The sequence below is a fragment of the Colletotrichum scovillei genome (genome assembly GCF_011075155.1).
Source record: "Colletotrichum scovillei strain TJNH1 chromosome Unknown Contig00006, whole genome shotgun sequence".
Taxonomy (NCBI): Eukaryota; Fungi; Ascomycota; class Sordariomycetes; order Glomerellales; family Glomerellaceae; genus Colletotrichum; species Colletotrichum scovillei.
Window position 1 is genome coordinate 2,649,102 of NW_023336264.1, and position 26,488 is coordinate 2,675,589.

At 53.9% G+C, this 26,488-nt stretch overlaps 5 protein-coding genes across 5 annotated transcripts; 2 read left to right on the plus strand and 3 right to left on the minus strand.

Annotated features, from left to right (window-relative positions):
- Positions 1–317: 317 nt before the first annotated feature.
- On the plus strand, positions 318–1,576 carry HER10_EVM0009319 (uncharacterized protein; the record flags this gene model as incomplete). The annotated part of the gene is made up of 2 exons (XM_035478809.1): positions 318–482; positions 551–1,576. The coding sequence occupies 2 exons, from the start codon at positions 318–320 to the stop codon at positions 1,574–1,576; spliced, it is 1,191 nt and encodes a 396-aa protein (XP_035333097.1).
- Positions 1,577–4,019: 2,443 nt separating this feature from the next.
- Positions 4,020–7,684, plus strand: HER10_EVM0013431 (thioester reductase domain-containing protein). Its single transcript, XM_035482788.1, has one exon. The coding sequence runs from the start codon at positions 4,458–4,460 to the stop codon at positions 7,611–7,613; it is 3,156 nt and encodes a 1,051-aa protein (XP_035333622.1). The 5' UTR covers positions 4,020–4,457; the 3' UTR covers positions 7,614–7,684.
- A 3,033-nt stretch (positions 7,685–10,717) lies between these two features.
- Positions 10,718–13,559, minus strand: HER10_EVM0008999 (uncharacterized protein). The gene is made up of 4 exons (XM_035483080.1): positions 12,188–13,559; positions 12,051–12,107; positions 11,748–11,960; positions 10,718–11,672 (listed from the first exon to the last, which is right to left on the minus strand). The coding sequence occupies exons 1-4, from the start codon at positions 13,064–13,066 to the stop codon at positions 11,250–11,252; spliced, it is 1,572 nt and encodes a 523-aa protein (XP_035333063.1). The 5' UTR covers positions 13,067–13,559; the 3' UTR covers positions 10,718–11,249.
- Positions 13,560–16,687: 3,128 nt separating this feature from the next.
- On the minus strand, positions 16,688–20,079 carry HER10_EVM0001262 (peroxisomal membrane protein). Its single transcript, XM_035471017.1, has 2 exons — positions 19,419–20,079; positions 16,688–19,355 (listed from the first exon to the last, which is right to left on the minus strand). The coding sequence occupies exons 1-2, from the start codon at positions 19,597–19,599 to the stop codon at positions 18,379–18,381; spliced, it is 1,158 nt and encodes a 385-aa protein (XP_035332133.1). The 5' UTR covers positions 19,600–20,079; the 3' UTR covers positions 16,688–18,378.
- A 188-nt stretch (positions 20,080–20,267) lies between these two features.
- Positions 20,268–24,120, minus strand: HER10_EVM0005960 (fungal specific transcription factor). Its single transcript, XM_035482997.1, has 4 exons — positions 23,196–24,120; positions 21,981–23,125; positions 21,502–21,924; positions 20,268–21,442 (listed from the first exon to the last, which is right to left on the minus strand). Exons 1-4 carry the CDS (start codon positions 23,415–23,417, stop codon positions 20,698–20,700), a joined length of 2,535 nt encoding a protein of 844 aa, XP_035332704.1. The 5' UTR covers positions 23,418–24,120; the 3' UTR covers positions 20,268–20,697.
- Positions 24,121–26,488: the final 2,368 nt, after the last annotated feature.

The window sequence follows — 26,488 nt, forward strand, 5'->3', positions numbered from 1 at the left end:
GGCTGAGTGGCTTGTTTAGCACTCAGACATGAGGCGCATGGAGAATTTCCTGACAGCTTCTCGTCCGCCATCTGAACAAGCTGCGTACATGTGCGTTCTAAAGAGGCTAAGAGGAGGCCTTGGCAATGATAGGAAGACAGCAGTACTTCCTTCTTCCCTTCCGGGACATCTGTCTTTTTTCCCTTTATCTTATATGCTCGCTCGTCGACTTTCTCAAGTTTTGTCCACAACGTATGATTCCTAATGCTTTTCGCTTGATCACTGCGCGTTTACAAGTTTCCTCCCCAAAATACTACACGGAAGAGCTCGTGATCAACATGACTGAACGGTGCGCCAGCTTGAAAGATCTCAACGACTTCAATCTCTACTTTGAGCAGCTTAAATCGGCGACAAGCTTCAACATCACTGAACTTGATCGATGCAAGGAAGAGATATGCGGCGCGATTTGGGGCGATGCCAACCCTGATATTTCGGGAATAGGGGTAAGTGAGCTTCGCTTGACTGACACCATGAACACGGAGCGGCACTTACTAAATACTGACATCAACAGGTCTCTACCGGCTACGCCGTCGAATTGGCCCTGGGCTTCGTTCTGGCTTCCCTCACGATGATGATACGACAGAGATACGGCCCAAGAGCAGAGTTCTTCCAAGTCGTCCTGAAAGCAGGCTTCGATGCCTTGTTCGAGTTTACAATATACTTCGCCATCGCCATCGAAATCGCAGCGATAGTCATGCTTGCCAACAAGGATTTTGGTATATCCACAGCCGGCTTCGGCGCCAATGAAGCCCAAATCGCCCTTGCGGTCTCCGTCGTCTGCATCCTGCCGCTCCTGTACCCAGTCGCCCTGCTACCCCTAGAACTATTCCACCCGGAGAGCGATAGACAGGCGCGACAAAACAGGAAAATGCGGCAAGACCAGAGACGACGGGACTTTAGTTTGATGCTCTTCGCTCTCGTCTGCGTCTTGTTCTTCTACCCGTTTCTCTCGCAGTGCATCCACAATTGGGCACCGCTCCGCGTCGGCGAGGGCAAAGGCGGCAATGGGAAAACATGCGTCACGGAGGAAGAGTGGAAGAGAATCCGGGACATGTGCTTCGGCGAGGTCACCAAATTCACCATCAGCGAGCACTGGGCCCTCGCCGTATGCGAGATGATGGCCTCGTTACTCATCTTCTTATTCATGCTGTGGCATGCGATGGAGCTTGGCGTCCGCAGGCTGCAGACGCAGGATCGGTACATTGGCAAGGAGCGCCAGCGAACCGTCACTCTTTCACGGACACGACGGTTCGTCGAGCAGGCGTGGGCGAGTCAGAGTCTGGTCCAGGCTCTGCTGCTGTTCGTCCCGCTTTTCTTGGGTTGCGTGCTTCTTTGGTGCGTCTTCCGCCTGAGGAGCATCCAGGCGGCGGCGGCGAGCAACATGGGAAGCGAGTATGCTGGGGACGACTGGGGGTTTGGACAAATTGTTGGCATCATCATCTTTGCTCCTGTTCCTGCGGAAATGCTCTTTGCGGCGTGGGAGGCACGGTCCCTTATCTTGAGGAGTGATTATGATAGCGTGAGCAGTCGAAGTTAGCTACTTTGCTTGCTTTAGGTACTTTTTGATATTGCAGCCTTCTACATCAATGTCTTGAGAGTTCCCTGAACAGCATGGCAAGATCTTTTGTGGATATGTGGGCGCATACGCGTTGTGCCAAAGCTCAAGAACAGAGCAAGTTCTTCATCGATACATCGGTCGTGGGGTGTAGGCAGTTTTTCGAACGGAAGGGATCTTCGCATGGGACCTTGCCAGGGGTCTCTGCTGTTCCTATGCATCGAATGCATATAGAAAAGTCTAGATGAAGCCACCAACCGGGCCTTTCCCAGGGAGTTAGTTCAGCAAACCCAGGACGGAAGGGCCAGAGCGCGACAGGCGACGAGGACCTTTTATGCGGCCGTCCATTTTAAGGTGCTGTTTCGCCCGGAGTTAGTGATGGGTCTTGGCTGCAATTCCCGGGTGAGTGTCTATGAGTGGTCGCCCTATGCGAGAACGAGAGTGGAGTTAAGACCAGAGGTGCAGTTGATGACAGACAGCACGGGAGGGAAGAGTACGACGCAAGATGATGAGATGGGATGAGTGTAGTGTGTGGCTAGGGTAGCTGTGTGAAGTTATGAATGGCTCAAGTTTCTTCCCGGCCGAGAGGTGCGCCCGAGTCTCATGAGTCTTACAAGTCTCTATCCGTACTCAAGTGAAGAATCAGAGTATCCTTTCACAAAGTCAAATAAGCCGAGGCGGCATGAGATAAGTGCGATATCCCCGTGTAGCATGCGGAAGGAATTGAAGGATTCTCGGCGCTATGAAGTGAATATGCCGATGTCCAGTCCGTGTCTGTGTGTCTCTCGATCAGTGATCAGCGTAGCAGAGTAGCATGTTAGTGCTACCTTATTTGATGTAGTGCGTAGTAAGGGTCTTTTGCCAAGTTCAGACTAGAAGACGAATTGGAAGCTTCTGTCGAAGAGATCTGCGGGGGTTTAAAAATCCTTCGCCCAATTTGTGTGGGTGTTGTGACAGTGAAAGTGAGAGTGAAAAGTGAGTTTGTATGAGTGAGATGTGAGGTCATGGGCTGCTGACGTATGCGCCACTCTAAGCCAAGCTCCTCCCGGCCCCAACTCTGATGATCCTCTTCGTCCTAGCCCACCACACATACACTGACACAACCACAAATCACGACTACTTTGAACCAGTAAAGATGGAGAGAAGTTAGTGCAGCGGCCCCAGGTAAAAGGGAGGAGATCTGCAATCTAATCTGTCCCGTGCGCCGCCAAATGCCGACCGCTTCCCGCCCGCCCTGCCGCCGCGCCTCAAATGTTCCGTTCCTGTGCGATCCTCTGCGTTTTTCAAGCTTTGCTCAGTCATGCTCGCAGAAGATCACTGATCCTGGTCGGGCCAGCCGTCTTTCCGTCCCCCCTTGTTCTGCAGATTGCAGACTGCAGACTGCGGCGCCACTCTCCTTCAGATTCGAACAAGCTGTGGAGATGCCTTGGCCAAACGAGCAGGCCAGTAGGAGCTTGAGCAACTCGGGGTACGAAGAGATCGGGCCCTGATTCGGCTATGGATACAGCTCACAGCCATTGGATCGAGTTCCCACATTCGCACTTCTCTCACAAACCAATGTCTCTCCGAGCCCTCCGAAGGAGAAAAGCGGATATCACGGCCCGTCTTAGCATCAAAGCTTGACTTCGATCCACCCCACACACGCGTATGGTAGCGTCTGCAACGTTGAGGCACTCTTGCAGTCTTGCAGACGCAGTCCTGTCACTGTGAGGCATATCCAGGCGTGCCAGGTTGCCAGGGGGGAATGCCAGACTGTGAGACCAACCTGCCAGGTCCAATATTCGCCGGTTTGCTGCCCAGTTCGTCAACGGCGAGCCCGCGCCTATCAGACTGAAGTCAGTCAAAAGATCTACCTTTTCTCTTGATCTCTCTCTCTGTACCGTACTGTACTCTCATACGGAGGACCCAGGAGTGTGAAGCAAGGAGGGCCCATCAAATTGATCTTCTACATGCCGTGAATGCCATCCGAAGTGCGGTTTCGCAGTCGCAAACTGCAGTTCGGACTCGAGCGAGAATATCCATGGTCCATGGCCCATGGATGAAGCACAAAAGAGATCCACCACCCCCGTTCGCCCCCCTCTATGCCCCTTTTGACGGCCGAATTCCGTCCTCAACTCCTCCGTCCGCTTCGCCCCACACTGCCCGTACGCGCCCCGCTAGAAACCGGAACTTGTTTCTGGCAGTTTGCGAGGAAAGACAAGTACACAAGGTGGGCAAAGACCGCACACACCAGTGACACCTTACACTAGCTCGCGGCTCGCCCCTAGAGGACGACCGATCTTCCTGCGTTAGATACCCGGCTTAGTTCAGCACCGGGCAACAAACGAACTCGAAACAAGCCTTTTCTTCCCTCCTCATCCCTCTTCCTACTTCAGCATTGCTCCACTCGCGGCGCCGGTACACCTTTGAGCGCCGACCGGCCGATAACGGTCCCGGGCCTTGTTGCAGCACGGTGGAACTGCTGCCATGTGGACATGACGTCTTCATCTCAATTCCTTCGCCGAGCTATGTCCTTCTTCGCTCGATAGGTGTGCGGACTTGAGCATCATGGGAAAATGCCGACGCATAGCTCGGGGCCAGAAGTATGCTGGACCCAAAACTATGTTTTGCTACCTTGGCCCAGAAGAGAATGGAGCAGAGCTTTCTCTCTTCTAGATATATAAACACTCTGGCTTGGCCCCGTGAACTTGGGTTCCGAGACCACACACTCACACTTATTCCACTCTCACAAGCCTTTTGACTATCATCTACAACTGCAACACAGTACAGCTTATACCATTTGATACTTTCAACCCTCGAAACACTACCATACGATACCAACTAGTACCTCACGTTTGACAAATTCGCATTACACTACTTCAGCATGGCACAGCCCCAGTACGGAAAGCGCTTGATTCCCCAGGTCCTCGACGAGGTCGCAAAGTCAGAACCCAACAGAGAGTTCATCTCCGTCCCCCGCTCCTCCAACCCTCAAGATGGCTGGAAGCCCATCTCCTACAAGCAGATCGCCAACGCGGTGAACCGGATAGCCCAGAGAATCATCGACAAGCGCGGCAAGCCCGAACCGGGAAGCTTCCCAACCCTCACCTACATCGGCCCCAACGATGCCCGCTACATGATTATCATGATCGCCTGTATCAAGGCAGGATACAAGGCCCTCCTCATCTCCCCAAGAAACTCCTTTGAAGGCCAGATGAATCTGTTCGAGAAGACGGACTGCCACATCATCTGCTTCGACTCGTCCTTCAAGGATGTAATCCAACCCCTGCTGGAAGAGCGCCCCATGGATGCCATCATGGTCAGCTCGGCAGACGCATGGCTCTCGGACGACGAGGTGCCCCATTTCCCCTACAACAAGACCTACGAAGAGGCAGAAAACGACCCCGTCGTCGTCTTGCACACCAGCGGTAGCACAGGTCTGCCAAAGCCCATCGTCGCCCGTGTCGGCATGATGGCCGTCGCCGACGCCTTCCACAACGTCCCCGACTTCATGGGCTCCGAGAACTGCGTAAAATCCATCATGCACGGTACCCGCCTCTTCCTGCCAATGCCCCTCTTCCACGCCGCCGGCTGCTACATGTCAACCTTCGCCACGATCTACTGGGGACGGCCCGTCGCGCTGGGCTTCACGGACCGGCCCCTGACGCCGCAGACCGTTATCGACGCTGCTCAGTACGCCAAGATCGACAACGTGATCCTGCCTCCCGCCATCCTCGAGGAAATGGCCCATATGCCCGAGGGCATCGCGGCGCTCCAGAAGTTCAAGCGCGTCAACTTCGGTGGTGGCAACCTCGCCCGCGGCGCTGGCGACAAGCTCGTCAAGGAGGGCGTCCCCGTCTCGAGCGTCATCGCCTTTACCGAGGCGGCCCCCTTGCCATACTACTTCCAGAAGAACCTCGAGCTTTGGCAGTGGTTCATCGTCGACTCGGACAGACTTGGCGTCGACTGGCGTCAGGCCAGCGGCGAGGACGAGGACATCTACGAGCAGGTCATTGTTCGCAAGGACAAGGCGGACCCCCTTCAGGGCATCTTCTACACCTTCCCCGACGTCAACGAGTACAACACAAAGGACCTGTACCGCAAGCACCCAGCCCTTCCCAACCACTGGATGTACTACGGCCGCTCCGACAACATCATTGTCTTCTCAAACGGCGAGAAGCTCAACCCCGTCACCATTGAGGAGATCGTCACCGGTCACGCGAGAGTCAAGGGCGCCGTCGTCGCCGGCGCCATGCGCTTCCAGCCCTTCCTCATCGTCGAACCCACCGAACCCTTAACTTCCGAGGACGACATTCAGCAATTCATCGACGACGTCTGGCCCTTGGTCGTCAAGGCGAACAAGGAGACCGTCGCCCACGGCCAGATCGGCCGCGCCTTCATCGGCGTCACCAACCCTGAGAAGCCCTTCCCCCGTGCTGGCAAGGGCACCATCCAGCGACCTATGGCTCTAAAGCTCTACAAAGACGAGCTCGACGCGTGGTACAGCAAGGCCGAGGACGGCGCCGACTCCCTATCCGTCAACATTGACGTCTCCTCCCAGCAAGGAATGATCGACTCCATCGAGAAGCTCTTCCAGCAGACTCTCGGCAGCCGCGCTCTCTCCGCCGACTCGGACTTCTTCAGTGCCGGTATCGACTCCATGCAGGTTATCAACGCCTCTCGCCTCCTCCGCAAGGGCCTCGAAGCCGCTGGCGCAAACATCACCGCCGATGCCATCGCAACCCGCGTTATCTACGCCCATCCCACACCTCGCCAGCTAGCTGCCTACCTCATGGACCGCGTCAGCAAGAACACCTCTTTAGACAGCAACGGCGACAGTGAAAACCACGACATCCACGCCATGGAGGCCCAGCTGCAAAAGTACACCCGCGACCTCCCCAAGAGCAATGCCGGCTCCAAGCCCGCGCCCAACGACAAGGGCCAGACCGTCCTTGTCACCGGCACCACCGGCGCCCTGGGCTCCTACCTCCTGGACTTCATGGAACACAACCCGGCCGTATCCAAGGTCGTCTGCCTCAACCGCAGCGATGACAGCGGCAAGCGACAGATCAAGATGTCCGCCGAGCGCGGACTTGCCACCACCTGGAAAAAGGCAGAGTTTCTCTGCGTCGACATGTCCAAGAGCAATCTCGGCCTCGAGCCGGAAGTCTACGATCGTCTCTTGAGGGAGGCAGACCGTATTATCCACAACGCCTGGCCCGTCAACTTTAACATCTCAGTCGAGACCTTTGAGCCGCACATCCGCGGCGTCCGCCATTGGGTCGACTTCTCCCTCCGCGCCGCCAAGAACGTGCCCATCGTCTTCGTAAGCTCCATCGGCACCGTCGATACCTGGCAGGGTCCCGGCCCCGTCCCGGAGAAGAGACTGATGGACTTGTCTCTGCCGAGCACGGGCTATGGTCGCTCCAAGATGGTCAGCTCTCTCATCCTCGACGAGGCGACGCAGGTGTCGGGCGTGCCCACCGCCGTTGTCCGTGTTGGACAGGTCGCCGGCCCGCAGTCCAAGGACGGCGTCTGGAACCGCCAGGAGTGGCTTCCTACCATCATCGCCAGTTCCAAGTACCTCGGTGCACTGCCGCGTGACCTCGGCGCCATGGCAACCGTCAACTGGACACCAATTGAAGGTATCGCGAACCTTATCCTCGAGGTGTCTGGTATTGCCGCCCCCGTTCCCTTGGAGAAGATTAACGGCTACTTCCACGGCGTGAACCCCCGGACTGTGCCCTGGGAGACCCTGGCTGAGGCCGTCAGGGAGTTCTACGGCGACGGTGTCATCAGGAAGCTGGTTACCTTCAAGGAGTGGGTTGAGCTGTTGGAGAACAGCACGGCGACAACGGACGATGTCGACAAGAACCCCGGTATCAAGCTGCTTGACTTCTACCAGGGCCTTGCTATGGGTGAGGGACAGGGTGTTGAGTTCTCCATGGAACGCACGACGAAGAGCAGCAAGACGATGAAGGAGATGCAGGCTGTGACGCCTGAGTTGATGCAAAACTGGTGCAGGCAGTGGGCGTTTTAGGGAATGGCAAATGTGGTTTTGGGGAATGGGAAAGTATAGACTACAATTGTAATAATATACATAGAATGAGGTATGACAATTAATTTCAAATATCTGACATCTTCGGTTTTCTCTCACTATCATCCGCCGGCACCCAACGGTCTGGCACAGTCTGGTCGGTCTTTCACACTCTTGACGCTGTTCAGCTGTCAAAGAACGAACAGCTGTTACCCGGTCACTCTCGGAGTATGAAAGAATGACAGCAGCTTTGACTTTTGAGTCAAGAAAGTACTAATGGCGCATGCCCATATAAATTCGACACTTGACTGAGTCTCGGCTGTCATAGCATGGATTGATTTCCTAGACACTGCGCAAAAGTCATCGTCAATCCGAACACCTTGAATAGAAGACATCTCAATCTCGACCACCAAATTTATTAGGAAATGGGGCAATGCTTTTCTAGCGAAACCAGCGGCAATACTACATCCGGCCAACAAAATTACAGTCATCGTTCACCCAGAGAGAGAACGACTTCCCTGGAAGAAGATCCTTGCCTTAACCAGGACCCCTATCGTGGGCAGAAACCATCTCAACCTGAAATAGATAGGCGGTTGGGTCGAACCAAGACACTGGACCCACGGAATATATAACATACAAGCCGTAGGGTTATGGAAACGCCTCGGACCTGAGACCATCTCGATGTTTATAATAGAGTATCGCCGGTTTACATCGACAAGGAGTCGTCCGAGCCCCTCACCGACCACACCAGAATCGATACATTCAAAAGCTTGGGCAATATGGTGGGTGCTGCCGCTGTGTGGCTTGTAGATCAAGGCGTTAGGATCATGTTCTTGGATGGGCTCTGAGGCAATATAGTTTCAGTCAGTCATTTGAGTTGTTGTTGGATCCGCAGCAAGCTTCCCTCAATAGCAAAAGTTTCAGTACAACCCGAGTCCATATGTCGGTAATGCCGCAGTGAAAAATGGTAGCCGCGGCCATCCGCTCGTTTTTCCCAAATTGGTCTTGATCTTGGCCCAGAACCGATGATTTTAGGGCCTACAGTAGATACGCCATTGACAGTAGCCCAGCTACGGTCATTCTTCTCAAGTAGCATTGCCTCCTATAGCTGTTGTCCCAGAATTCAGACGAATCTATTCGAAATTTGCAGAGGGTCAGCTGTAATTTAGGTCGCATCAGCAAGGGCTACAGTCAGGAAAGCCACATGACGGACTAGAGAAATCAAGACAAGTTTACGATGTGAGGTCACGCATCGTGGGTATCAGGAATCCAGGGAGGTAATCTCAAGCCTGCAGCTGGGTCGCTCTCACAGATACGACAAATGATCTCAAGTGCCTGAAAAGTTATGTTCGGTCATTCGTCTGCTGGTGTCTCGAGGGCCAATAGCCTGGCATGGTTTATTCACTATCTCGCGCCCACACCGCTGTCCAGACGTCAAAGACGAACAGCTGCCTTTCGCACCCTCAACTGTGTTCAAATATCAAAGAACAAACAGCTGCTTTTGATTTTGGAGTACTAATACTAGTCCATCTTATCTAAGTATATATAAACCCCGAATCAAAGGGCATGTTGGTTACACAACATAGATATCCACGTAGTTTCATCAAACACTGCGTCGAAAGACATATTGTCCATCGCCAACACAATTCATAGAACGAGTGACTCAGGCTCAAACAAGTTGAGACCTATCTGAAAATGGGTCAACACAAAAACGGCGAAACCGATAGCCATACGCCTAACAATGGGCAAGACAGTCCCGATCCATCTGGTCGCGATGGACCGGCCCCTTTGGCCGAAGAATATCCTCTTGAAGTACGAATCAAGCGCACCAAACGATTAACCACCTGCAACTCATTTGACGGACCAATCGACGGATCGATCGATGTGAAGGAATCAACCTGCGATGGATCAGAGGATTGCCCAGATTTGTTTCATCGTACATGCCCTCACCCGGGTCATGGAAAGGACAGACCACGTGAACTACAAGAACGCTTTCCAGCCTAACAATGTATCAAATCGAACACTAAGGTTTCTCGCCTGGGGTAAGGGTTAGGTTTGAGAAGATCACGACAGGTGGTTTGGGAAGTTGTACGAGAACCGAGGGCCCGGGTACTCTCTGAGCTTTTGATACAGTCGCGAAATTCGCAGTACTACATCAGAACAAGTCGCCGGAGATTCCTAGGGCAACAAGACTTTTAGAAGTTTAGAAAATATGAAAGCTTCTGCTCAAATGGGTCGTAGACTAGGAAGTTGGAGTTTCATTTCTTGGAAGGGTTGAGAAGCAACATGGTAATACTTAGTCATTTGGGTCCGATCCGTACCCACAGTATCGATCATAGTTATGAAGTATAACCGAAGTTTATTTTACATTACTCTTGCGGAGTGGAGGTAGGAATCACCTCTCACTGTTATGATCATCACCACACCCCCCGGCTTTTTCAAAATAGCATCGTCAGTGCCTGTTTCCGGGAAACAACAGCTAGGGACAGCTGCAAAGTCATCGAGTATCTAACGTCCGAGTGAGCTCCAGCTATCAGTAGTCAAGATACTCCCTATGTCGCCGTCAGTGTCTATGATGTCTGACGCGCATTGCGAGGGGAGAATTACGGAGATTTACCGAAACATGGCACCGCCACCGGCACTTTATCTCCGCGATCAGTACAGAGGAAAACATGTGGCAGAGATGAAGCTCTTGGACTCGGCAAAGATTGTCAAAGTCGAGCGACGTACCCGCTGGGCAGGCGGTCCATTCTACTGAGATGTTGCTCATTCTCGTCAGCCGTATCGCGTCTAGTATTGCTGCCATCCAAACCGTAGCGAGCGGCGCATGGCCATGAAGTTAGGATGGTAATGTGGTGTTGATCGCTCCCATTTCTACAAGTAAACCCAGATACCTGAATTACTGCACACATTTTCTACCTCTCTATCTCAGGGCTCCCTCGTCTACTGAGTCCCTGTTCGCTCGAGCTCAAATAGCCATCATCATCGACCTCACTCAATCGGTCATGTTTCAAGCACCCCAAGATCAAGAAATCCCCATCTCCTAAAGTACAAACTCTTCCCTCCCCAAGGAAGAAGAACCAGCCTTTTGGCATCTCCCACTAAACCCCCGCTCCGTCATAATGCTCATGAAGGGTATTTCCAAAAGTCTCCCCGTCGAAAAATAAAAGATGCCTCCGCAGAATACTTCAAAACGCCGGAGCCCCCTCTCTCTCGCCGTGAGAGCCAAGAGAAAAAGACAGAGAGCCTAGTAGCTCTTTCCGAACACCTCATAATTTCAAAAACGAAATGCCCTTTTCCCCTTTCATGAAGCCGGTAATGTGAAGAAGAAGATAATACGCCATCAAAGTCCATGATAACACGCACCCCTTTCGCTGCGGCCTAACAGCCTTGGGTGTGCTCCGTCCGTTCCGTCGTCTAAATAGCAAGTTGCGAAGCCCTTGCTGGGCTGAAAGTCCTGTCGTCTGGTGTCTGTTTTCTGTTGTTGGTCATAGCTAAGCATCAAGTCGTGATACGCCCCTCCTCTTTTCCCCCTCCTCGTCCCCTTCTCAAGTCGTGTATGTTGTTTGAGCCAACGCCGTTTTCGAATAGAGATACAATGGTGATTTTCTCCAAAAGCCGATGAAGCGAAATCTCATCTCAGCGCCATAGGAAATCTGACGGCTTCACCGGCCTCCCCGTAGCATGCGAGATAATCCTCACATTCTCGCACGCGTCCTCAAAGTCGTCGTCCATGTTGTACTCGCGATAGTACCACCCGCCCGTCCGCGGATCCCAGAAGTCCCGTCGGTGCAGCTCGGGCGTGTGAAGACCTAGATACGACATCCACTGCGTGTGCTCGCGCAGGATGGCCGGGCTGCTGACGTCCTCTGGCCCGAGGACGGTGTTGATGGGCTGGGAGATGGATTTCTGCCCGCGGGCGTCCCGGTCGTTGAACATGAGCATCAGGCGGGAGGCGATTTCCTTGTCGATTGCGCTAAGGGGTTGGCCGTGCTCGATGCGAGCTGCTAGAGATGTCAAGTAGGATTTGTGTCCGTTCTTTCTTGGAGAATGGAGATGGGCCTGATAGTCCGTTAGACCTTTCCTTTGAATTGAAAGATGGTGCGGGTTAGTGAGCGTCATTAGCTGTCCTCATACCTTCATCTCTCGCCGGGTGTCCGTAAGGAACGGGCAGTTGTCCATGATGCACCGGTAAATCTCCTTGAGGTAGCCCGGCTCGGCCACCGGGGGCGGGCAACAGTGGGTCGTCGGCTGCGAGTCCGGCAGGAAAGACACCGGCCGGCACTTTTGACAAAGGCCCCGGACGCACGGCTCGTTTCCAGGTCCTTCATGATCGAGGTAGTAGTGTAACTGGGGGTCCCCGGTACTGTCAACTCATAAAGTTCACCTTAAAAGACGGGTTTGTCTTAACCCCAAACAGGCGCGCGTCATTGAACGTACCTCTGAGCATCCCGGCCGAGAGAATCCGGGATCCCTCCGTGCATCTGCCGGATTTGGCTGCGCGTCTTGTAAGCGTGTGTTGCTCTCACACGGACATTATGTGAATAGGGGGCCGAATATGTTAAGGCGGCACGTACTATCCTTAGTTCAATCCGGTCCTTTTGACTGACATCGCCCCGAATCACCTTGGCGGGCAGAGGCATGGCGTTCCATCGCAGACAACACATGGAACACACGTACTTCCTCGGCCACCCAAAGTTCCCCTGCGCGTCCGCCACGGCCTCTGATTCCTGACACCGCCACCCGATGCCGTTGCCGTACTCGTGGCGGCTGCGCGAGAGGCCGTAGTAGTCGATACTCCATCCGGTCTGGATCTGGTCCCCATTGGCCACGGACCGCGATCCGTCTACCTCCGTCGGCAAAGAAAACTCCTGTGGCGCCGGACGGCCCACGGCGTTGCCGAGGTAAAATCCTGTGTCACCGTCTACGCGAACGAGAACGTGACGTGGCTGCGAGGGCTCAGCAGCAGAGAGGTCGAACGGGTTGATGATCCCGGCAGGCGGACCCGGAGCAGCCTGCTGTTGAGCTGCTGGTGCGGGATATGTGCCGTCGTTGGCACCGACTTGGCTGCTGTGAATATCCCCGCCGCCGTTGCCGCCGCCGTTGCCGCCGCCGGGGCCGGCGCTTGCTGCACCTCCTCGCGTGATGGCCGCAGAGGCCGGACCACCAGTGACATCCGGTGCTCTACCAAAGCGGGGAGGTCCCGTGCCTTGGCGGCTGCTGCTGCTAATGCCACTGCCGCCGCCGCCGCCGCTGTTGTGCGATGGTATCAAAGAAGCAGCAACTCCAGGCGGCTCTCGTTCTTGTGGCTGGGCCTGAACGGCAGCCGGGCGTGTTGGTGGCCATTGTGGGCTATACATGAGAGACCCATGATGTGGCGAGGGAAACGGATGGAAATCACCTCCCCCGAGAGAATTCTGATGCCCGACGAATCGATTGGAGACTGTCAGGCTCATGTTACGCGGGGGAAAGATGTTGTGCTCCTGGAGGGTGCTTGAAGTAAAAAAAAGAAGGCGGCAGAGCCGGGGACGAAAAGGACCCCAAATTGTCTGGCCTGGTTGTGCTTCGTTTCCTGGGTTCCTGGTTCCTGGTTCCTGGGTTCTGGTTTCCTGCTATTCTGGGGCGTTTACGTATCTGACAGCTTGCTCTTCTCACGGGATCTTCAGCTGTGAAAGTGATTTGATTGATGCTGCTGATGCTGGCCTGCTGCTTGCCCACGGGTAACTGCAGATGAGAAAGGGAACACAAAGTACGGAGAGAGGCGAAGAGAAGGGACGGGCGGAAGCGAGTCGGGTCATGTACGATGGAGCGGAGAGATAGATCTCAGACAATCAACGCGTGCCGGGAGTGGATGGAAGTTGTGTACAGAGTTGTACAAAGAGTTGAGCGGAAGTGAATGTAGTGAAGAAAGGACGGGAGATGTAGGAGGAGATCCTGATTGAATGACACCCCCCTGCGCTCACGATATTCTGGTTCACTGGGCTGGATGACTTCCCGCGCTGGGCTGGGCATCGGGGGATCGGGGGGGAATCCCTCAAGAATCAAGGTACCATCCAATGAACCCAATCGCAATTCCCCAGTACCAGCCCACGGTGACCCAGCGGTTTTTTTCTCGCTGGTTGCTCACCTGAATCAAAAAGAAAAAGAAGGGCAAGGCGAGAAACTACCCCCCAGGGTGGCTGGCCCTAGTCTCAGAGTATCGCGAGAAGGAAAAAGCAATGCGCGTTACGGATGGATACCTAGTGTACGCAGTACACACACTTTGTCTCTCAGAGTCTCTGTGTGGCCCCAATTACCCTTTCAGTAAGTATATCTCTCTCTCTCCGCCTTGTCGTCGTTCGCTCAACGCGTGCTTTGTCGGCCCTGTCGCTACCCAGGCACACATACACACGCACTATACTGCGTACGTCTGCGCCTTGCAACGTGACTGGTGAACCTGGGGCGGATTCCAGCGGACGGAAGATGCCCAATTTCTGCAGGCCGACGCGTAGGCGTAGCGGATGCGCAGGAGAGCCAGGCCCGGGTACGGGTACGTATCCGTACGTACGACACAATGATAGCGTGCAGTAGATAATCTTGGGAAGACTGCCAAACTGGAGCCCAAAAAGTCCAAAGTGGCCGGGGTCAGGGAGAGGAGCCAGGGGACTAAAGGCAAGGATCAAGTGAACAGCCAGGGGTTGGGAAGGGGAGGGGGTTGATCCGGGAGAGGAGGGGGGAAGGGCAGCAACAGCGGGCGGTTGGGCCAGGGCCGAGATCGATTCGATATGAGCGAACCTTCTTTTGCAGTGCTATCTCATTCTCCAGTGTTGTGTCCGTACGGATACCCAAAGGATAAGACCCGAGGCTGGCCTCCTATGTCATAGTATAGAAGACACATTACTATGTATAGGTATAGGTAGGGCTCGCTCTCGGCACGGGAAGGCAGGACAGGATGCTGCCGGGTTGCGTTGTGATATGTATGCTGCAGGTCATCAAACATCATCAGACGAGGCGGAAAGGGCCTGGGCCAACACGGCCACCACCTACGGATACATAATACGGATACACATTGGGCGCAACCTCGTGGCTCCCAGGTTGGGTTCCATGCTTCCCTCAAGAGAGACATCATCGCGGGTACATATCTGTTGCCTTGCACCTGGATGAGCATCAAGACATCCCCGACACCCCTGTTTGCGCGCGTGTATGTCGTGGGTGTCATGCCGCTGCCACAATCTGCATCTGCAGTGTGCGCTGATGTGCTGCGCGCGTTGCGTGCTGCTGCGGCTTGGCTTTTTTTTTCATTATGTCCAGACTCCGCTTCGATGTGCTGTCAGTGTCATAATAATCGTCACCCTTACACACGCGCAGACACACACACACGCAGAGTACTTGTGTATGCGTACCCAAAGTAGTTGCGTAGGTACTCAAGTAGGTATCTGTATCTGCAGTTGAGAACACGAAGAAACGCCTCCCCCGGTACGGACGTATGCAGAAGGAAAAAGACAGATGAGTTGCAGATTCCTCTGAGACTTGTGTCTCGTTCAGCATTACCAGCAGCATCTCAGCAAGCCCCCCCTGCCTCACGTTGGGATTGGTTCGGCACAAGGAGACCCCTCTTTCCCAGGGATTGCTTATATTCCCGTGTACTTATTTGCGCAAGACCCGTAGAAGTTGTCAGTGGTTTGCTTAGTTTTGTGTGGTTGATGTCGAAAAAACATGACGCCCTATCCGCAGCTGGGACCCTAATTCGCGGCACTAAGAGAAAATCCACAACTCTCCGATCGATAGACGAAGCAAGACTTGTCAAAAAGTCGATAGTCGACAGGAGGAGCTCCAGGGACAGGCCTCCGAGACGTCTACCTATGGGCAAAGATCCGGGGAAGACGGACCAATAGGCGATGCGTCGAGTGGCGTAAAAGGAGGTGCTGCATCTCGCTCTAAGAAGAGGTTTAGCAGGTTTTGGCCTAGTTGTGGAGAGTCTGTTTTTGCTTTTTTCCCAAAGTATTTGCCCCTCATCAACAAGTCAACCTCCTTCGGGCCCATTCCCGCTGGAATATGGATCCGCGATGAATTCAAGTCTCGCAAAACGCGTCAAAGACAAGAACCTCGGAATGGTTAGTGGAGGTGGCCTGTTTGAGCCCTTTTACCCGCTGCCTTGGTTTCGCTTCCCGTGGTTTCGTGGGCTCGGGGTTTAGACTGCCGTATTGTGTTGTAATGTCAGTTGATTGTGCGATTACTTTGCCCGAGCTCTCTGCCTGAGCTCTTGCTTGAGCTCAACGTGTGTATGTCAAGTTGCAGTTTCGGCTCTGCATCACCATGCCTTTTGCTACCCAACAACAACATACAACTGATCACTGATACGAAAAGACCCCAGAAAGAGAAACGCCTTGTAATCATAAACGACCGGAAAATCCCACGTTTGGCTCTCCTCAAATTTCAAACGACAGGGCAAAACGCCCGTTCTAACACTAAACCTAACGGCCTGTGCCCAGTGACATATCCCACCGCCGGCACTCGTCCAGACACCTTGACTATTGAGCTGCTACCGATATTTCCCACCTCATCCCCTGGCAACCCCTTCTCGTCAACCCCGAAAGGAAAATGTGACGAATGACGACCCGATCGACTGGGCCTGACGATTGCGCTTGGGAGGAGCCAAAGAAAGTTGCCGACGTGCAGCAGCCCCGTTCCGTTGGTGCTGACGGACTGGAGCCTGACAGAAATGCTGACGGACCATGGCTAGCCAGCATGGATGATGGATGGATGGCTTGATGGATGGACTACCTCAGGCAGGCAGGTAGTTAGTCATACCTAGTCTAGTTAGTTGCGCAGCTGTACTTATTCGGACTGAGAACACCATACCTAATAACCAACGTATTCAGGCTGAGGGATCCGAGATACAATACGATCATGGTGTGATCCCACGATTTCTCCCTACCTACGGACGGATACTGTACTCCAGTCTCTCCAAGTCTCAGTCTCGCTATCCGCTTCCGACTCCCGACTTTCCCACCCATCCCAAATTCCCCATCCCTAGCCTCGCTTCAGCGTGACGTGACAACCTACTTTACCTAGTACATCCCCCCATCTCCAGCCATCACGAAACATATCAATCCTCACAAAATAAATTCCGATCCAAGTGAAGAATTTTTTCTTACACCACACCCCCAATTCACCTTACTAGCTAGCGCCGAATCGAAGTGTCCAGTGCCCAGTGTGATGATCCGCAGCTCCAACTCCAAAGTCATAGCTAAACCCTACACAGCAGTCCTTGACGACAACGAACCGTAGGAGTACTCGAAAAAGCAATAATACAGCGTCCCCGGGTCCCACGGAATCGACTTCCGGACGACCACAACCAACCACTGACACCACCACGATCGACAAGCCACGCGCCGGACGCCCGCTTTCCCAGCCAGCCAGGGCACGCCGCACAGGTCTCCAAGAAGAGAGACATGGGGGGTGCTGCCGTACCTTTCCTTGCGTCTCTGCAGATAGGATACCTAGGTACAGTAAGTACGCCGTCGGATGTGCCCTCTTCGACGATCAGCGGTGTGTCGTGCGTGTTGCGTTGGTGGATTTTTGGCTTTTCCTTTCTTTCTGCAAATAACATAAAACGCTCAACGGGCGAGAAAAGGGATGTGGGAAGCTGAACGGCAGAGAACCTGGTCGAGCTGGTGTCGAGCTGGACTTGGGAGCAGCGCTCGGATGGACAAGGGTCTTGCAGGCTACGGATACAGATACACAAGGGAGCATTAAAAGGGACCACTTGTTCATTTTGCCGACGCCTAAGATGGTCAAAAAGTGGCTGAACAGCTAGCTAGTCATACTGATCCTACCAACATCCGATACCCATCATCTAGGTCTCTGATCCACACTCTAGGGTTCAAACATTGACCATCTTCAACCCCTTGTACGGCACTCGGGTTCGCGTGTGATACGAACCGAACTACCAGCCTTGGAATACCGCGTGACAATAGCCGCTCTCGGTTCAAGCATGGCGAGACAAGAAACGGAGAATCAGGGCCGCAATCCTCACTTCTCCAGCAAACGGCTGAGCACCCGGATGATGCACATATCTCGACAGTCGTCATTGCGCCACTGCTGTGGCACCGGAACTGCATTCCTTTGCTATGGCGGCTGTCTCAAATTGGGTATTTCAGGAAGCATGGCTCGCAGAGTCGCAACCCTCCTTGCTTCCGGCTTCACACGTATATTGAGCCTGGCCAAACTGGACCCAGAGCGTGTTCCCCGAGTCTCCCCTTGAACGATACCAATGGATCCTCTTGACAACGTTGTAGCCATTCGGAGGATTTGCACGAAACCGGGTCCCTTTGCGCACGTTGCACATTCGCATCGGAAACGTTTTGTCGATGACGATTTGGCTTGGCTCCTGGCCTCCCCCAAGAGCCGCATGTCAAGCTCTCAGCGTGTCTCCACTCACTCTACGATGCCCGTCAAAAGAAAGTGAAATGCTTGGGTTCGACGCACGGTGTTATGTTGGGGGATAGGTATGCGTGGAGCTCGAGTTGCACAAACACCTGGCATTTTGCGTGGTGACGGCAAAAAGAAAGCCTTCACAAGTCTGATTCGCTGTCCTTGCTGGGCCGCATGAGGGACCTAGACGGTGGCTTGAGGCGGTCTGGGAGGGTTCTTGGCGCCATGATCAAGTCCTGAATTGCATAGAAATGCAGGGAATACTCTGCAAAAGCTAGGCGGATGCTGACTTGTAGACGACATCAATCGTTAGGACTGACACCGGTGCAGAACAATCGCCGAGCAGCCTACATTAGGCACTGGTGCTGAAGTAATAGTTCTCCCACAGATACTCATAGTCCTCCAGAATGCCACCGACCAGGTTGGGTACTCTGGATCGCACGCCGCCGACAACACCCTTCATGATATTCTCGTAGAAGGCTCCGCGCATGGTCCACCAACCCATGGCCCAGCCTCTCTTGCTCCATTCGTCGCGTTCGAGGGGCGTTGTCCTGAAGCCCCGGTCTCTGAGTTGCCGTGCTGCGTATTCGACGCTCAGACCGACTAGCCACGGTGTCCATGACTTCTTATTCTTGCTTTTCGACAAAGCAATGGCATACACCAACGGTGCGAGGATGTGTAACACCTCTGCTGCCTGTGCACTGCCCTGTAGCTGATTCAGCAGCTTTGCAGCTGGTTTGATATCCTCCGCCGTCAACACCTTGCCCAGGAGATAGCCGCTGATATCACCGGCATTGGGCAGCGAAGGAAGGCTCATGCCCGTTCTGGGCATCGTCCAGTCCTTCTCATGAGGCTTCTGGGCCTCCCCGCTGTCTTCCGGTACATGCCCATTGGTCGGCTCTTCCAAAATGTCCTTCAAAGCGGCATCACTTTCGGCCTCGGTTTCTTCAGGGATAGGCTCACGTTCCGGGAGAACGGGCGACACAAGAGGTCGAGAGCGCGTCACGCGCAAGAGCAACAGGCGGCAGACGGCCTTGATAGCCTCCAAGAGCACGACGACGCGCCATCGACTGCGCTCGCCGCCACGCCTCTTGGCAGCCATCTCGCATAGTAGCTGTGTGTATGTGACCATTTGCAATAACATGGCAATGCGCCGGTACATGGGACTGCGCTGAGTCCAGTATTTCGTATATCGGGCATGAGGGGACGGCAATCGCGCCATCGGGATGCGCGACAGGGCGCGCATAAGAAGGGTATCATGATAAAGAGAAAGGAGCTGTACACTCGAGTGGACAGTTTCGGAAGCAATTTCGGCGTCGCGGAATCGACCTTTCAGAGCCAGTATTAGACGGGCGATAGCGAGCACAGTTTTTGTACGGAGAAGTGCCTTACCAGGAATGATGTACGTGAGGGACCGTAAAGCCGACTCTATTTGAGAGACCTGACTAGAGTTCTTGGTGATGAACTCTTCGTACATGTGAAGCCATTGCGGCGGTAATGAAAGAACGGCGCGGATTTTGGACGGCTGATGCGATAGCCGCGTCTTGTTGGGGATATCGGCGGAAGTCGACATAGTGGAAGATTCAAATCATTAGGGCGTGGCAAAGGTTGCGCAACGAATAGTCGGATCGGAGGGTGGGATTGAACGAGTACAGAGGAAAAGCGCGCGGCGGTGATGTCAGTACGAAGGGAATGAAGAAGAAGAGAAGCGGTTGTGAATGACAACGCAGCGACGCTGGGATTTGTGAAGGAAGTGAAAGTGGTTGGCGGAAGTGCGAATTAGGTATTAACGTGGGTAAGCTCTCTCACAAACGCCAGAGTCGAGGTGGTGCAGGTGTATCTGTAAGGTAGGTGCAGACAGGATGGTGGATGGTTTAATGACGGAAAGTTGCAGGGACCTCGGGGGGCACGCTCATCGCGACTGACGTGGAGTGCGCCTGTTGCTCCTGTGCTCCTGCTGATCTGACCTGAGCCCGCGGGCGACCGACCATAAGCCGAGGTCGCGGCGTCGCCTGCCACCTCTCGGCCCTGCCACCTCAGGCAAGTGCGCTGGGTCTCTGGCATGAGATAGGAAAGTGCATCATCACCCACCTGTCCAATGCATTGGGCCAATGAAATTACGTTGCATGCCTCGGTAAGGGCAATCCCTGCCACATCATAGTCCGTCTACTTGCATACACTTTCTTACCAGACTTACTTCTACCTTAGGTACTTACACTCAGATTGACATACCCTTACGGACCTCAAGAGACCCTCACGACGATATCAACAACGAACCTCACTCGCACTACACTCTTACAGGCCTTGGCCCCCTGGAACCATCTTCATATTTGCACAAAGCGATTAGCATTTGCGTTCTAGATCCTCGCAACACCGCGACCTAGCACTGTTGTGCTATACTTACAACCCGTCGACATAGCTACAACAAGTACATGGAAGGGGCCCGAGACCGCCTGCTCTGAAGCACATGTCGTCTTCGTCTCCAATAGAAATGGTAGGGTATCACAAAAACAAAATGCCTTGCCCGAGGCCAAACTCCTGTGCGGGCAGAACGAGGCCTCGCCTTTGATCCCAAGTCCACTCATACGTAGAGGTCCATCTTGTGGTTGAATGGATTCGATATGACTGCATCTCGTTTTGGTGCATTGTTCGAGTCCTTTGTTCGACCGCATCAGATTCTCTCGAATCCAGCATCTGCGAGCTCAACTCCAGTAGGGAGCATCGGCCGCCCTTGCATCGGGAACGGCCAAAACAGAGGGTTCTCCATCACTTTGGCCGCCCGCTCGACTGATGCTTGTCCTGGTTCCGTGGATTTAAGACTCATGGCTACCGCCGGGTTCGGTACGTCAGCTGCATCGGCGCTGCCTCCCCAAGCGCATATGAAGTCATCTTCAATGACGTTGGGCGCAAAGAAGTTGAGACTGCTCGTGTACGGCCTGACGAGATGTGCGTATTCGGCATCTGAGGCTACTTCGCCGCCCATGTCGACGTCCATGTTCCACTTCTTGGCAAGGTACCGTAGTATGTTCAGCGCCTGTTCAGCAAAATGGTGGCACGGTGCCATCTCCTCCAGATCCCGAATACCTTGCTGGATAGCTTCTACAACGCGAGGCGGGTATGACGGTGGATCATTGGGATCCGTGTTTTGGCCTGGCCCTTCAAAGGCCTTCTGCAATGGCAGTGAAGAAGAGGTCGTAGCACCGATGGCAAGATGCATTATGGCTGATGTGAGCACAAAGTACGGGACAAATGATGGCGTCCGGCGTAGAGTGTACAATTGCGAGTAGGATCGCAACAGGCCTTGGATGGCATCTGCCGCCTGCCCACATACGTCTCGGGGTAATAGCTTAGAGCCAATGATCTTGAGCTTGATGAGGGGTCGAAACAGAAGTAGGATCGCGAAATGATAGTACATGCTGTGACGGTATCCGGTTAGTCCGTGTTGCAGCCACGTATCTCTTTTGAGCAAACTTACTGCGCGAACAGGACCGCTGGTGTAAAGTTGTGCCCGAGCCTCAGAACCTCTGGTATCTTGTCATACCAGTTGAGATACTGGGTATAAATGCCGAGAAGGTCACGGCTAGTCAGCGGCCGCCCCGGAGAGTGCAAAACGTAGAGGCTTTGGTGCACGAGCTCGCTCAATTCACAAAAGCACTTATAAACGGATCGAACGTTGGATGGCTGCTCGGCGGACCGCTGCAATGGTGCGCCTATCGATGAACCTGAGCCTCTGTCGCTTGGAGAGCCTGAAGCCTCGCCTAAGTTTATCAAAGACTTACCATCGTCAGTGTAAGGGATCCAAAGAGAGGCTTCTATGTCATCTATTATGGCAGGCTTTGGCGGCAGATGAGGGAAGCAGGAACATTGCGGAAGCGAGCCGGTCGCTAAAGACCACGCACTGAGAGACAGTTAGGTTGCGAGACATGATGCCAGACTTCGATACAAGAAACTCACTGGTCGAGAGCGAATGCGCCCCAGAAAGTTGCAGCCTGAACCGCAAACTCGTCATCATCTCCATCTTCCTCGAGCTGGTGAAGTCCCATCTCGATAGCAAGACGAATGCTTTGTCCGGCATAGTACCAACTTTCCGAGTCTCTGCCACAGCTGGCTTCTCGAATAGACATGATACCCAGGGCTTGAATGGTGGTGAGATTGTGGTGGTTTTTCTCCTTGTAGAATAGACTTTGTGCTTCTTTGAAAAAGTGATCGCCAGAGGTGTACGGGTCGTTGGGATTCGCTCTAGTACTCGGCTTACTAGAGAAACGGCAGCCAAGAGCCAAAAGTGCGTTCACAAGTATCGGAGAGCAATAGCGTTCGACGCCATTCTGGAAATCTCTGAGGAAATGCTCCTTACTCAAAGACGCAAAGGTTGGGTACTCCCAACAGAAGTACAGTGCCAGCAGATGTTGCACCAACGAACCGTCCTCCGTGATGTTCGTCCATTCTTCCGGGGGCAGCTTCATATCAGGCAATTCTAGCGGGGCTAGCACCTGGTCGGCGCCTTGATGCTTCGAGCCGCCTTCGGAGGCTTCCGTGTTACTCGCCGACTCAGCCCAGGTGTCGAACAGTCCCTGTGGCGGCCTATTGGTGTCTGCGCTCCAGTTCATTGCGTCGGGATGAGAGTTACTTCGGGTGCTCTGGCTGTGTGATGAAGGGTGCCAAGGGCTGTTCGGATCAATTTCCTGGCGCAAGCCAGACTGCCCAGTGATCGGACTCATGGCTACGGAGCCATGATCTCCTAGGTTCCTGGTTCTGATGGGCGCCGGAAAACCCCCTGGCCGCGTCCCTGGGCCTGCGCTCGCATCGCTGGACTGTTCGTTTGGGCGTGCAAAGGAAGTTCTCGCACCACCAGCACCAGCACCACCTATCCAGTCCGAGACTGATTCAAGCGATTGCCCATTGCGTAATCGTTGCAACACATCCTCCCACATGTCGGGGCGAACGAGGGCGGCTATGACCTGATCGCTACTTTTCTGGCGTTGGCGCAAATTCTCGAGCTCGGTTCGGAGATTCTCCTTGGATTGGCGGACTGGGACCTCGTAGACACATTCTACGTCCTTCTGAGCCTTGCACCGACCGCAAGGTATTTGCCCGTCGCACTATTCGAGAAACTGTCAGCGCAAAGAAAAGCATAGGCGGACGCTGGGGCACCATCTGGTGCTGGCTTACTTTTGCTCGCTTTTTGCGACACTCGGTACAGGCATTGGGCGTGACCACTCCTAGGCCCCTCTTCCTCTTTTGCAGATTAGCAGCACTGGAGCTGCTTGACGGCGTAGGCGCATTGGGAGGAGCGGAGGTTGAAGAGGAAGCGGTTGCAGGTGGTGCCCCCGCGGAGGAAGCAGAGCCGGCGGCGGGTTGTGGCTGCTGTTGGCTATCGGGTGCCTCCTCCATATCGGCAGGAATTGAGCGCTTCAGGTTGACGGGTTGTAGGCTCGTGCCGAGTCTACAGGGCGAACTCGACTTTTAGGACTTTGTTTGTGAATTGACATAATGAGGCCGTTCAAAGGCGGGAGCTGGTCGTCATGGATCCGAGAAAAGATCAGAAACTTTCGGACAGGTATGGCCTAGGGGAAGTGCCACCCAGTAGCTGCGTCGAGTGTCTAGATGGTTCGCGCGAGGTAGAGAGCTGAGGAGGAGGCGCGCGCAGGACAGGCGTCGCGCGTAAGAATCGGACAGATCGCGGGAGGTTACCACGAAAGGCCGGATTGCACAGCAGGTGAATTGGCCTTGGCTAGCCGTCGGTGTTCTCGTTGTCGTCGAGCGGCGAACAAGCGAGCGGTGTCAAGAGACGAGAGGACGGCAGGTTGACAGCGAGAACTGCCCCTCTTTGGTAAAGGCACTTGCTATCGAACCATGCGCTCGGTGTACAATTGGATATGCAATTATCCTGTGGAGCAAGTGTATGTGGCACTTGGGAATTCTTGCGCGCCAACCGTTAGGATGTCATTGGGCCCGTGGGAAATGGCGCTGGTGGTGAATGACTGGAGAGAATATGAAGCAGGGAGCGTAAAAATTGGGCAGCCCGTGATAAAGAGAAACAGGTGGTGGGAAAGGCGGGAAGGGATGGCAGTGTGCAGCGAGCGGCCAGGTCGGGTCCCCAGTCAGAGAAGACGGACGAGGCGACGGAAGGAGGAAAAGACGGTAGATGAAGCACAGACACACAAGATGCAATCCCGTAATTAAGGCAGGTATTCCTTACGGAGGAGGTATCTTACGAATACAGGGTGAGGGAACTTGGAAGGGAAGGAAGCGCGGAACGTTAGGTGAGGTACCTTCCTTACCTACCTTGGCCTTGGTCCTGACTCCTTGGGAAGGAGGAGGTACGGATACGTGACAGGGCAGCTCCTTCCCCAGATTCCCGAGCTTCCAGCCGCGCAAGGTCCAGCTACCTGAAATTGTACGGTACTCCCGTCTGAGGCGCGAGGGGTAGGTGAAACTTTTTTGCTTCCAAGGCAGGGCTGGGACGCCTCAGGCAAACCTGAAAGAAGTTGAGACTGACTTCTTCTCAGCTGAATCAAGTACCTAGCTTTCTTTCTGTACTCTTGGAAATGACTGGCTAGCGGTGACAAAGGTAAGGAAGGCACACGCATTGAGGTAAGCAAGTAAGGTAAGATACGCGCAGCTTCGATTGGTAAGGGTGCGAATTGAGCTTTATGCAGCCAATCTACCTTACCGCCCTAAATAAGTAAGCATCCATGATTTGGCCCTCTTGCTTCTTTTCATTTTTATCACTGTATACTAAGACCCCGATACCCTTCACTGCCCGAAAATATTTCATCTCAAGAGGAACAAAGCCAAACGAGTTGCGATGGTTCTTTTCAGATAAGCGGCACTACGTCACTCGTTAGCGGTAACTATCTCCACTTTCTCTGTGTAGCTTCCCAATCCCATCAGTTAGAAATCTGCCCGTCGACAAGTCCGAGCGCCAGCAAAGCGTATTTTTCGCATGTTCTCAGTTCAAGCCTCAAGGCACTTGTGGCTACCGTATTATGGATAAGGTGCCCGTATACCTCCTCCGTTTTCTATGTGTACCTTACCTCAACTGGCGATCTAACAAGCCAACGCACATTAGCTTGCTGCCGCTACCAGGAGAGAGCCGTAAGTCATCCTGATTTGGCTGCTTCTGAGCCCGGCAGTCGACCCTTCTGGAAGCCAGATTCCCCCAACTCAGAGATCATCTCATCGCTTGAGGACCTACTTCAAAGTGAGCTTGTGATGCTTCGGGTACCTCAAGCCTTGACAACTTCAGGCTTTGAAGCACGAGGGTTCCTCGAGGGGTTTCTCGAGACAGATATCACGATCTCAGACCGGGCTGGAACTTTTCCTCCGCCGTAGTCCACTCTGGCGATGCTGAACTGCGATTATGGGGCATCGAGCATAACGCGTTCTGGCAAAAACCCTGGTCGGCGACCCTCACTGCGTCAGGGGTTTCCCTTGCCCACTAGAGCAGAGGTACCTGAGGTGGTTGCCAAGTTGGAGCTCTGATACGACGGTGTCCTGTCCTGGGACATCTCTCATCGTGATTACCTAGGCGTCCCGAGGCTAGTTGTGAATGGATGGATTCTTCCGACTGGAGCAGTCTGAAGTGTGAAGAGAATTAGGTTTTTGCTGCCCCCGCGCCAATAGACAACGAGGCCTTTGGTGTTGTAGAGTTTTGCTCCGGGGCCTCATGTAGACATATATCCACGCGTGAAAAGAGAAAACAATGAGGACGAGATGGCATGGAGCTCCTTGCCTGGCAAACCCGGGTCCCGGGCACACATGGGCTGAACGGTTGAACGAGACCCAACTCCCAGCCCGAACATGCGCCATGGTGAGGCGTTTCGAAGAGACGGGAATACACTACACTTCCGGAAGAAAGATTCAAGCCACGCTAAGCATCCCACCTATGCCGTGCGCGAAAGCTCGCGACATCGTGGCTTGTGCGACCAACGCTTAGCTCGTTCATTCGCCCACGCGCTCTATCGTCGCGGAACATTCCACGGTGTTTGTTCCCCAACCCCTCTTCTCCGAGACAGATTCTAACTTCCCCAACTTGATCGGAAGCGAGTGTCTCTGCCGAAAACAGGGCAGCTTTTGGGGGTCCAACAGGTAGGTGATGCTTCGGGGTAGCACATCCTCCCGAGTAAGCCGCCAGCTCAAGGGAGACGGAATGTACTCCGTCGCGTGGGCTGGATGCGCTCTATTTGAGGATGTGGTATATGACACAGGTAGCCACCGGACAATCAGTTATGGTCATGTTGAGATCTGCCGTGGACAGATGCCTTGCGGATTCTTATGAGGCTTCAGCAGTTCAGCCTCAAAAGTTCGGGTTTCCTCCGCTCCAGCACTGGAAAAGAATGCGATGCCGCGATTCAGGGATCCCCAATTCGAATGGTCCTGTCTGTTGGAAGTGGGGACAAATTTTGACAGGGCATCGCTCCGCCAAAGGCCGTTTCTTTGACGTCATAAAATCGAACTGG